This window comes from Petromyzon marinus, unplaced genomic scaffold (genome assembly GCF_048934315.1).
Source record: "Petromyzon marinus isolate PM22_M1 ecotype Great Lakes invasive population unplaced genomic scaffold, UKy_Petmar_22M1.pri1.0 PM_G_Scaffold_4, whole genome shotgun sequence".
Taxonomy (NCBI): Eukaryota; Metazoa; Chordata; class Hyperoartia; order Petromyzontiformes; family Petromyzontidae; genus Petromyzon; species Petromyzon marinus.
Window position 1 is genome coordinate 7178096 of NW_027422983.1, and position 12644 is coordinate 7190739.

Below are 12644 nucleotides of genomic sequence, written 5' to 3' on the forward strand. Positions count from 1 at the left end.
GGACCTCATTCGTGAACAGAATGCAGACCTAAAACACGGTAGGACCAACACCTCGGCCGTGGCAGATGACTTATAATTCAGTAGGCTCACATGACATTGACTTCTCCAAGACGGAGGTTATTTGCAATCCATCTGGCTACCATGAGAGATTCGTTCATGAGGCTATCCACATATACAGAGACAATTTCAACCGAGAGGAAGGAATTCTGGCTTAGGAATCATTGGAAGGATTTGATAAACCATTTCGGGTCTTAAATGATTGTTCACACTTATGGTGGCTTCCAGACTGCATCCATTATTTTCGTCTCCCCCCTCCTCTATCCCCAACATATATGGACTCGTCCATCTGAATGACTGTCAAATCGCTCTCCGTGGTGCTAACGTTAAAAAAACGCCACTTTTTTATTTTCTTGCTGTGGTTTTCACACCTGATGATGATTGCTTGTGTTGCAGTCGAAACGTCGTGAGAATTTTATTGTTTTATATTTTTATTATTTGATTGTTTCCCTTCTACGTGGTGACTTTACCAAAAGAACCAAGAATAGTTCATAGTTCCATTTATTTGGTATAGCCCTGTGAGCCATTCGGCTCTTGAATTGGGTGCAACCGCAACATACAAAAACATGAACAAGAAAACATCTTAAAGTGATTACGTGACTGTGCAAACAGAAAATCCAGGAAAAAAACATCAAAATATTCCTGAAATAGCACCGTACACCAACGCTGTGTGCAAAAATCCCAGTGGGATGCAAGTCAAACAACAACAACAACAACAACCACAAGACAACTAAGATTAAGGCCATCAGTCTAACTCCGTGCTACAATAAACAAAAACATGGCCAAACCAAAAAAACGTTTTCGAAATCACCAAAATAGAGCCATAAATGCAATGTAACCGTGATCATAGGGACTGTGACCGAACTTTTAACAATAAACTACATAAATAACATGTAACACCAAACCCTAGAGCCATAGCTGGCTGCAAATATGAATCCCTGCAGTCACGAAAGCTTTAAATCAACATTTATTATTACTCCGCTAACACCTTTCACTTTCACACGCCGCTATTTTTTTGCGACAAGAGGTTTCATTACCACAGGTTACACGTGCAGTGGGCCCAAGACGAGGCGAGACGGTTCGCTAGAGGCAACACGTTTATTCAACAAGGGAACCACAGCACAGAGGGGTGACGACCCCTCACAGCCGATAACCTCAGGAGGCAGTCCCTCCACACTACGGTGCCCTTACTCTGGTTCTAGCGCTAACCCTACACTGGTTATGTCTGAACCCGACCCTAGCCAGGGTCACTGGGCTCTTCGCTTCAGGGTCTTCAGAGTCTTCAGGGTAGTGCTCAGAGTCTTCTTCAGAGCTTCAGGTGGACAAGGACCGCCAAACCCGTTCAGGGGTCCGGCTTTTATCCCCGTTCCAGGGTCTCTCTGCCCCTGGCCAAGCCTTCTGGAACTCTCTAGGGGGCCCTGGAACATCCCTCAGCCCCCCCCCCCTCCCCTCTTGGGGTCTGGGGGCCCTGTTCGTCCCACCTGGTCTGTACACCACCCCCTGTTGACGCATGTCCGCTTTACAGGTCAGCTCCCGTGGTAATACGCATACAGCCCAACATGGCGCTACATCATCCCCCCCCCCCCCCCCCCGTAGCATCCAGGCGTCTGCTACGTTCACAGGAAGCCCTAGACGCATGCACGAATATGCTCAAGGTGCCATGTCATACGTTCGAGCGTATGGATGTCCCCGACTTATTTATTACCTTTACATGTAATCCAACTTGGCCTCAGATAAAACAAAAAAAGTAATAACTTTCATTCGGCCAGACACCCAGCCGTCGATACGACTTCACAGCCAGGGTGTTCAGACAAAAGCAAGTCAAATTCATCGAGAGCATTCACTGAGAGTCGTGTTTTTTGGAGAAACAAGATGCTGGATGTACTCAACTGAGTGGCAGAAACGAGGACTTCCACATCATAGGGGTTTCCCCTTTTTTTCTGGCAACAAAACTGAAACCTTTTGGCGTCCTCTGGTCGAGCACCAATTGGGTCGAGGCTCTAAAGAAAGCCGTCCCTTGGTCTGGACCAATCGGTTTCAAGGACAATGCCACATATATTATCATAGTGCGTGTGTTTTGTTTGCATTTTGACTGCAGGTATTGTGGTTAATGCAGTAGACATGAATCCTTGTAAAAAGGTTTCAGTTTTGTTGCCAGAAAAAAGGGGAAAAACCCCTATTATTATATTTTGGTACTGGCAAAGGAGGTCTAATGATGTAGATGACTTCCCCACGCTCATATTTTAATCCGGCTGAAAGAAAAAAATCATCCAATCCAAATCGATGTTATATCTGCCGAGTTTCCAAATCCAGAGGAAGACCCAAAATCTGTTTGCAGTAGTGACCGCAAATATGATTCATGGGCCATGCAGAAACCTTAATGTCAATGTAGCAGCATGTATGAAGGATATAGAGAGCAGCAAGAAATATCCGAGACAATTTATTAAAGACACACAAACTGGAGATGATGGATATCCTCGCTATAGAAGGTGAGCTCCAGCAGACGGTGGATACACAGCAAGACTGAAGATTAGAGGCAACGCGGAAATCGAAATGGACAACAGGTGGGTTGTTCCGTATTCTCCGCTTCTTTCTAAAATGTTTCAGGCGTAGATGTGTTGACCACGCTCCACCTCCTCCAGTCAGTGTGTGTATCATGGTGTGTGTGTCAGTGTGTGTGTCAGTGTGTGTCTGAGTGGCTGGGTCATGTAGCCCGCATGCCCAGCCACCGCTTGCCGAAACAGCTTTTGTTTGGCCGGATTGAGGGGGCTAAGCGGGCGCGGCACGGGCTAGAGAAGAGATGGAGTGATGTGGTACAGGAGGACGTGGAGCTGAGTGGACTTGCCGATGACTGGTACCAGCGGTGTCAAGATCGGCCTCTGTGGAGGAGGCTCGTGAAGGATGCTACTGGGCAGTTGGAGGCAGTCGCCCTCCAACAACAACGGAGGGCGGAGGAGCGACGCTCACAACAGCGAGCGGAGCGCCGGGTGGCTAAAGCACAGCAGGTTGGCACAGTAGGGGGCACAGGTGGTGCATCAGCCAGTCATCTCAGTCAGTCGACCCGTGGCACCTGGGTCTGCCCCGTGACCTCCTGCCAGCGGGCGTTCGACACTTCACGTGGCCTCAGGGTGCACATAGCCTGGCACAAGCGTCGTGGTGACGTCACCGCCACTTAGTGGCGAATGGCGGTTGTTGTTGTTGTCTGAGTGTGTGTGTGTCAGTGTGTGTGTCAGTGTGGGGAGCGATAGTGTAGCGGTTAGCGCGCTGCGCTATGAACCTGGCGACCCGGGTTCGATTCCCGCTCACGGCCAACACCAGTGACGATTATCTGAACCGGTCCCAGGCCTCCCCTAGGTCGACTCAGCCTCAAATGAGTACCTGGTGCGGTGTGTAAACATTGCCACTAGGGAGACAAAGGCGGTCGGGCGTGGTGCTGGCCACCCACCCCCTCGTGTACCGTTCCGGCCTTCATAGGTGCTCGCTAACAGCACTTGCCCCTACAGTCTGTTAAGGCTATATGGGGGATCTTTGTTTTTATCTTTGTGTCAGTGTGTGATTAACTCTCTGCTTTATTGACCTGGTCAAGGCCTATGATACCATCAGTAGGCCTGGGCTCTGGGTTGTTCTTCGTGCTTTTGGAGTACCTGACCCTCTGCTCACGATCATTAAGGACCTTCATGATGGTGAGCGGGCCCGGGTAAAACTACGTGGCCGGGAGTCAGAGCCATTCCCTGTACACCTTGGGGTGCGACAGAGATGTCCTCTGGCTCCCATATTATTTAACATCTATTTTGACCACGTAGTTCGTGAAGCCTTCAATAGCTGTACCGGGGGAATCTCCATATGGTACAGATATAATGGGAGGCTGATCAATGCCCGGGTGCGGTCAAGGGATGGCTCCCTATTGCTCAACCACGTTATGTATGCTGATGATTTGGTAATAGCTGCTCAGTCAGAGGAGGAGTTGGAGACGCTGCTGCTGAGACTGGAGCGTGCCACTAAGAAGTGGGGCCTTACCATCAGCCCCACCAAAACTAAGCACCTGCCTGGGTATTTTGTACCATCGGACACTCCACCCCCACAACTCCCAATCGTTGATGGGGCAGTTGTGGAGAGAGTGGAGAGTTTCCCATATCTGGGCAGTGTGCTTATGACTGGCTCCAGTTTAACAGCAGAGGTCTCACTCCGAATCAGTCGAGCGGCAATATCTTTTCATCGGTTGCGTAACGCTGTGTGGAAGCTACCTGGTCTGTCGCTCCGCACTAAGGTTCAGGTCTTCTTGGCCATGGTCATTCCCTCCCTTCTCTACGCTTGCGAAACGTGGACCCCCCTAATGGAACATCTTCGCCGGTTAGAAACATTTAGTCTGGCCTGCCTACGATCCATCCTGGGTTTAAGCAGACTGGATTGTGTGAAAGATCTGGGCAAGGTCCCATCAGTGAGCTCCTCCGGCGGGCAAGGCTGCGATGGCTGGGTCATGTAGCGCGCATGCCCAGCCACCGCATGCCGAAACAGCTTTTGTTCGGCCGGATTGAGGGGGCTAGGCGGGCGCGGCACGGGCTAGAGAAGAGATGGAGTGATGTGGTACAGGAGGACGTGGAGCTGAGTGGACTTGCCGATGACTGGTACCAGCGGTGTCAAGATCGGCCTCTGTGGAGGAGGCTCGTGAAGGATGCTACTGGGCAGTTGGAGGCAGTCGCCCTCCAACAACAACGGAGGGCGGAGGAGCGACGCTCAGAAAAACGAGCGGAGCGCCGGGTGGCTAAAGCACAGCAGGTTGGCACAGTAGGGGGCACAGGTGGTGCATCAGCCAGTCATCTCAGTCAGTCGACCCGTGGCACCTGGGTCTGCCCCATGACCTCCTGCCAGCGGGCATTCGACACTTCACGTGGCCTCAGGGTGCACATAGCCTGGCACAAGCGTCGTGGTGACGTCACCGCCACTTAGTGGCGAATGGCGGTTGTTGTTGTTGTTGTCAGTGTGTGTGTCAGTGTGTGTGTGTCAGTGTGTGTCTGAGTGACTGAGTGTATGAGTGAGTGACTGAGTGACTGTCTGAGTGAGTGACTGAGTGTCTGAGTACGTGTCTGAGTGACTGAGTGTCTGAGTGTCTGAGTGAGTGTCTGAATGAGTGACTGAGTGTCTGAGTGAGTGACTGAGCGAGTGACTGAATGAGTGTCTGAGTGAGTAACTGAGTGACTGAGTGAGTGTCTGAGTGAGTAACTGACTGACTGTGTCCGAGCGAGCGAGTGAACCACTCCCAACGCCCTCACCCGCTGGCCTGGAGTCTCCTCACCCTCCTCCTCACCACCCTACACCTCACCACCCAGCCCCTCCTCACCACCCTACACCTCACCACCCAGCCCCTCCTCACCACCCTACACCTCACCACCCAGCCCCTCCTCACCACCCTACACCTCATCTGCTCCTCCTCACCCTGCATCTCCCCTCCAGCTGGTGTATCTCAGCCATGATGTCGTCTATCTGCTTGAGAATCCGGCACTCCTCCACCCTCTTGAGACTCGCCACCCTCTCCTCCTCCTCCACCTCCTCCTCGTCGCCCGACTTGCAGTCGCCATCATCGGCTGCACTGCGTGATCTCCGTAGTCCCCTCCTCCTCCTCCTCGTCCTCTTCTTCTTCTTCCTCCTCCTCCTCCTTCTCCTCGTCCGCCACCTCCTCATCGTCTCGTGCTATGTCGACACTCGGCTGCAGGCGGCTGGCGTAAAATTTCAGCAGCAGCCTGCGGACGCCCCCCGTAGACTCCACCACCTCCTCCTCCTCCTCCTCGTTCCTCTGCTCCTTCACCTCGTCACCCTCCACCACTACCTCCCCCTCCTCCTCCTCGTCGTCCCTCCGCTCCTTCACCTCGTCACCCTCCACCACCACCTCCCCCTCCTCCTCCTCGTCGTCCCTCCGCTCCTTCACCTCGTCACCCTCCACCACCTCCTCCGGCGTTGAAGACGACGACGACGACGACGATGCGTCCGAGAACGACCAACAGTTGGACGACGATGACGACGCTCTCTGCTGCCGGTATTGTTGCTGAATTTGTTTCCGTCGCTGCCGCTGCTTCTCCAGGGCGCGACCCCGGCGCCTCTCGGTGGGTGGCGGCGGCTCAGCCAGCGGCCGCGGCATCAGCGAGGAGAAGTGGAACGTCGCCCCACGCGGGGCCGAGCGCCGCTTGCCCGCGACCGCCGGCGCCAGCAGCGTCGGAGGAGGAGCCGGCGGCGTCGGAGGAGACGGAGGAGGCGGAGGAGGCGGAGGAGCGTGGCAGGTAGAGGAGCCCGGGCAGGGATTGGGATTCGGTCCCGCCGGGCAATCCGCCGCCGCCGCTGCCTCCCGCCGCTTGCTTAGCGGTGACCGCCCGGCCAAAACCTCCTCCTCCTCTTCCTCCGCCGCCGCCTCGGCCTCCTCTTCCCCTCCTCCTCTCGCTCCTCCTCCTCCGCCCCTCCTGCTGCTCCCCCTCCTGCCCACGCCCTGCCACCAAAAGTCGAAGTGTCTCTTCCGCGCCGCACGCGGTCCAACCGCGGCCTCCCTGCGTCTCTCCGCCTCCTCCGCCTCCTCCTTGCCCGCCGCCTCGTCAGCGCCGAGCGCCGGCCCCGACTCTCCGCCGCCGTCTCCACGCTCCGGGGCGACCCTCGGGCCGATTTCCGGCGTCGGCGTCGTCCGGGCGCCGCCGCTGCCGCCGCTGCCGCCGCGGGAGCTCTCCTGGGGGGGCGCCGCCGCCGCCGCCGCCGGAGTCTCCCGGCAGCGGCGCCCCCCCTCGAGAGCCCGGAACGTCACGGGGCGACGAAGATGACGGTCGCGGCGGGGAGGCCCCGGCGCGGGCCCCGGCCCCCTGGCGTCGTCATCGTGGAGCGGGCGAGCGACCTTGAAGGGCGCCGCGTGGGACTCGGCTCCTCCTCCTCCGGCGTCGTCCGCGGAGCGCTTGGGCACCCGGATGGGCCAGGAGGAGCGAGCCCTCACGGAGGGGGCGGCCGTGGCCGTGGCCGGGGCCGGGGCCCGGGCCGGGGGAGGCCGTCTGGGAGGCCACTGGTGAGGGGGGAGGGCCGGAGGAGAGGGAGGAGACGCGGGATCAGATTCCAACATTCAGCACGCAAACGTCCTGGTAGTGGTGGTGGTATTGGTGGTAGTGGTGGTGGTCAGTGATTGTAGTGATGTTGGTAATGGTGGTGGTGATGGTAGTGATTGTAGTGTACGGTAGTAGTGGTGGTGGTGGTATTGGTGGTAGTGATGGTAGTGTATGGTAGTAGTGGTGGTGGTGGTGGTAATGGTGGAAGTGGCGGTAGAAGTGGTGGTGGTGATGGTGCTAGTGGTGGTGGTAGTAGTGGTGGTGTAATGGTGGTGGTAGTGTTGCTGGTAGTAGTGGTGGTAATGGTGGTGGTGGTAGTGATGGTAGTGTATGGTAGTAGTGGTGGTAATGGTGGAAGTGGTGGAAGTGGTGGTGGTGCTAGTGGTGGTGGTAGTAGTGTTGGTGTAATGGTGGTGGTAGTGTTGGTGGTAGTAGTGGTGGTAATGGTGGTGGTGTCCGGCAAAACAACCCCCTACCTCCTTGTGGTGCCGGACGGGCAATGCTGCCGTGGGCAGTGCCGGGGGGGAGGGCCAATTCGGATTGGCCTTTCCCCTCATGGCGTTTGTAACCACCACAGTGGCTAAGTGGGAGCTCTGGACAGGTGTGAAGGGCTGGAAACCCCTCCACCTCCAATTAATTACCACTAAACCACGACCACAACATTTTATAAATAAGCTTGTGCCGGAGGCCCCGGGGGGACAGGCGTCTATGACGTCTCCTGACCAAACCCCATTTGGCGGAGCCAGGAGACTGAATCCTTCCTCTCGGGGCTCCTCCAAAAACAACAAAAAAAACACTACGTGTGGCCACGTGGAATGTTCGAATGCTCACTGCGGAGGAGAGGCTGCCACTCCTCTGTCAAGAGCTGGACCGGTACCGCCTGGATCTCTGTGGTAATAAGGAGGTCCTGTGGACCGGCTCTGGCTCCTGCCACCATGAGGGGTGGACAGTCCTCTATACGGGGCAGGAGACTGCCAAACAACAGGGTGTGGCTCTTTTTCTGAATAAAAGAATGAAGGGCTGTGGGAGCGTGGTGATGAGGTGTGGGAAGCTGTAAGCTCCAGGCTACTTTGGGCTCGCCTTCCCATCAACCACAGGCGAGGAGTGGTGGTCATGGTAACTTATGCCCCCACCAAAGACGAACATCCGTGGAGGGATGCAAGCAAGGCCAATGAGTCAAATGCCTTCTATGACCTCCTGTCACAGGTGCTGGCTAAAGTGGCCCCTCGGGATAGTCATCTTGTTGGGTGACTTCAATGCCCAAGTTAGTCATGATGCTGGCACCTGGTTTGGAGTAATTGGAAGGCATCGGGCAGATCAGCTCAATAACAACGGCAGGAGGCTGCTAAATTTTTGTGCAGCCCATGGGCTTGTAATTACCAACACACTGTTCCGGCATCGGAGCATCCACACCACATCATGGATGCATGCCGGGTCCAAGCAAGAACATCTGCTGGACTACATAGTGACTGAACAGCGAATGCGAGCCCATGTCCTTGACACCAGGACCGACCGCGGAGCTGATCTGCCCACTGACCATCGACTTGTCATCTGTAAGATGCACCTGCAATTCTTCCACTCCGGTGGTGGGTGTACACCCAGGACCCCATTCAAACCCATAGTGGCATGGTCTCAGCTAGCTGATGAAAGTTACAAACGAGAATTTCATCATCGCTTGCGGCTGGGATTGGCATCGTCTCCCACTCCTCTTGATGTCGAGGGGAAATGGGCGAGGTTTAGGACTGTCGCTCATGTAGTTGCAATGGCTGCTTTGGGTACACGGTCCAGACCTCCCCAGAGACCCTGGCTGACAAGAGGAGGTGTTCAAGCTGGCTGAGAAAAATCGACAGGCCCACTCTCATTGGCTACAGCGTCCCACGTCGGAGAATGAGGAGGCTTACCGCAGCCTTCGCTCGGAGGTTCGGGGAGCCGTGAGGCGCTGCAAGGATGGGTGGTGGTCGCGGGTTGCTGAGGAGATGGAGTCTGCCTCAGTGGCCCGCGATCACAAATCTCTATTTAACTCCATCAAAAAAGTAACCTGCAGCGCCACACCTATTACCGTCATTAGGGGAAAGAACGGTGATCCAATATCCGACCCCGAGGAACAGGTTTGCAGATTTTCTGAGCATTCCTGAGGTCCTAGTAAAGGGGAAATCCCTCAGCCAGGAAAACGTGGGACAAAGTGGGGATGACCCTGCTGAGGTTGCGGTGCCTCAAATATTGGAGGAAGTCACCCACTGTGATTGGCTGGCTGAGGTGCCATCCGTTGACGACAGCAAGTTGGCACAGTAGGGGGCACAGGTGGTGCATCAGCCAGTCGTCTCAGTCAGTCGACCCGTGGCACCTGGGTCTGCCCCGTGACCTCCTGCCAGCGGGCGTTCGACATTTCACGTGGCCTCAAGGTGCACATGGCCTGGCACAAGCATCGTGGTGACGTCACCGCCACTTGGTGGCGAACTGCGGTTGTTGTTGTTGACAGTGGAGCTGCTGGTAGTATATTTGGAGTGTGAGTGTCTCTCGCCTCGTGGTCACGTGGATTTGTTTCTGGTTCCTCCGGTTTCCCCCCCTCCAGATTTAGAATTAACATCACGCATTTAAAATATTTAACTGCAATACATTTCCACACGATGAAGTCACTTTGTGTTGAGCTTTCATTTGTGATGGGCAGGTCGCTTGTGACATTAAAGACTATCAGTACACAGTACACATTAAAGACTATCAGTACACTCACCATACTTAATAACCATTACTACAGTCTACATTATAGACTGTCAGTACACTCACCATACAAAATAACCATTACTACAGTCTACATTATAGACTGCCAGTACACTCACCATACTTAATAACCATTACAACAGTCTACATTATAGACTGTCAGTACACTCATTCAGCTTAATAACCATTACTACAGTCTACATTATAGGCTGTCAGTACACTCACCATACTTAATAACCAGGCTACAGTCTACATTATAGACTGTCAGTACACTCACCATACTTAATAACCAGGCTACAGTCTACATTATAGACTGTCAGTACACTCACCATACTTAATAACCATTACTACAGTCTACATTATAGACTGTCAGTACACTCACCCAGCTGAATAACCAGGCTACAGTCTACATTCTAGACTGTCAGTACACTCACCATACTTAATAACCATTACTACAGTCTACATTGTAGACTGTCAGTACACTCACCATACTTAATAACTATTACTACAGTCTACATTATAGACTGTCAGTACACTCACCATTCTTAATAACCAGGCTACAGTCTACATTATAGACTGTCAGTACACTCACCCAGCTGAATAACCAGGCTACAGTCTACATTATAGACTGTCAGTACACTCACTCAGGTTAATAACCATTACTACAGTCTACATTATAGACTGTAAGTAAACTCACCATACTTAATAACCAGGATACCGTCTACATTGTAGACTGTCAGTACACTCACCATACTTAATAACTATTACTACAGTCTACATTATAGACTGTCAGTACACTCACCATTCTTAATAACCAGGCTACAGTCTACATTATAGACTGTCAGTACACTCACCCAGCTGAATAACCAGGCTACAGTCTACATTATAGACTGTCAGTACACTCACTCAGGTTAATAACCATTACTACAGTCTACATTATAGACTGTAAGTAAACTCACCATACTTAATAACCAGGATACCGTCTACATTATAGACTGTCAGTACACTCACCATACTTAATAACCATTACTACAGTCTACATTATAGACTGTCAGTACACTCACCCAGCTGAATAACCAGGCTACAGTCTACATTCTAGACTGTCAGTACACTCACCATACTTAATAACCATTACTACAGTCTACATTATAGACTGTCAGTACACTCACCATACTTAATAACCATTACTACAGTCTACATTATAGACTGTCAGTACACTCACCCAGCTGAATAACCAGGCTACAGTCTACATTCTAGACTGTCAGTACACTCACCATACTTAATAACCATTACTACAGTCTACATTATAGACTGTCAGTACACTCATTCAGCTTAATAACCATTACTACAGTCTACATTATAGACTGTCAGTACACTCACCATACTTAATAACCAGGCTACAGTCTACATTATAGACTGTCAGTACACTCACTCAGCTTAATAACCATTACTACAGTCTACATTATAGACTGTCAGTACACTCACCCAGCTGAATAACCAGGCTACAGTCTACATTCTAGACTGTCAGTACACTCACCATACTTAATAACCATTACTACAGTCTACATTGTAGACTGTCAGTACACTCACCATACTTAATAACTATTACTACAGTCTACATTATAGACTGTCAGTACACTCACCATTCTTAATAACCAGGCTACAGTCTACATTATAGACTGTCAGTACACTCACCCAGCTGAATAACCAGGCTACAGTCTACATTATAGACTGTCAGTACACTCACTCAGGTTAATAACCATTACTACAGTCTACATTATAGACTGTAAGTAAACTCACCATACTTAATAACCAGGATACCGTCTACATTGTAGACTGTCAGTACACTCACCATACTTAATAACTATTACTACAGTCTACATTATAGACTGTCAGTACACTCACCATTCTTAATAACCAGGCTACAGTCTACATTATAGACTGTCAGTACACTCACCCAGCTGAATAACCAGGCTACAGTCTACATTATAGACTGTCAGTACACTCACTCAGGTTAATAACCATTACTACAGTCTACATTATAGACTGTAAGTAAACTCACCATACTTAATAACCAGGATACCGTCTACATTATAGACTGTCAGTACACTCACCATACTTAATAACCATTACTACAGTCTACATTATAGACTGTCAGTACACTCACCCAGCTGAATAACCAGGCTACAGTCTACATTCTAGACTGTCAGTACACTCACCATACTTAATAACCATTACTACAGTCTACATTATAGACTGTCAGTACACTCACCATACTTAATAACCATTACTACAGTCTACATTATAGACTGTCAGTACACTCACCCAGCTGAATAACCATTACTACAGTCTACATTATAGACTGTCAGTACACTCACCATACTTAATAACCATTACTACAGTCTACATTATAGACTGTCAGTACACTCACCATACTTAATAACCATTACTACAGTCTACATTATAGACTGTCAGTACACTCACCATACTTAATAACCATTACTACAGTCTACATTATAGACTGTCAGTAAACTCACTCAGGTTAATAACCATTACTACAGTCTACATTATAGACTGTCAGTACACTCACCATACCTAACCATTACTACAGTCTACATTATAGACTGTAAGTACACTCACCATACTTAATAACCATTACTACAGTCTACATTATAGACTGTCAGTACACTCACCATACTTAATAACCATTACTACAGTCTACATTATAGACTGTCAGTAAACTCACTCACCATACTTAACCATTACTACAGTCTACATTATAGACTGTCAGTACACTCA

General features: G+C 51.2%; 1 protein-coding gene across 1 annotated transcript in view; it reads right to left on the reverse strand.

The window, feature by feature from the left end:
* Window positions 1–1363: 1363 nt before the first annotated feature.
* Window positions 1364–12644, reverse strand: part of LOC142916570 (uncharacterized) — a 34272-nt gene continuing 22991 nt past the window's right edge. Inside the window, exons 2-3 of the mRNA XM_076061690.1 lie at window positions 5921–7087; window positions 1364–1369 (exon numbers count right to left, since the gene is read on the reverse strand). Of these exons, the coding sequence (XP_075917805.1) occupies window positions 1364–1369; window positions 5921–7087 (1173 nt within the window). The remainder of the gene's footprint in view (window positions 1370–5920; window positions 7088–12644) is intronic.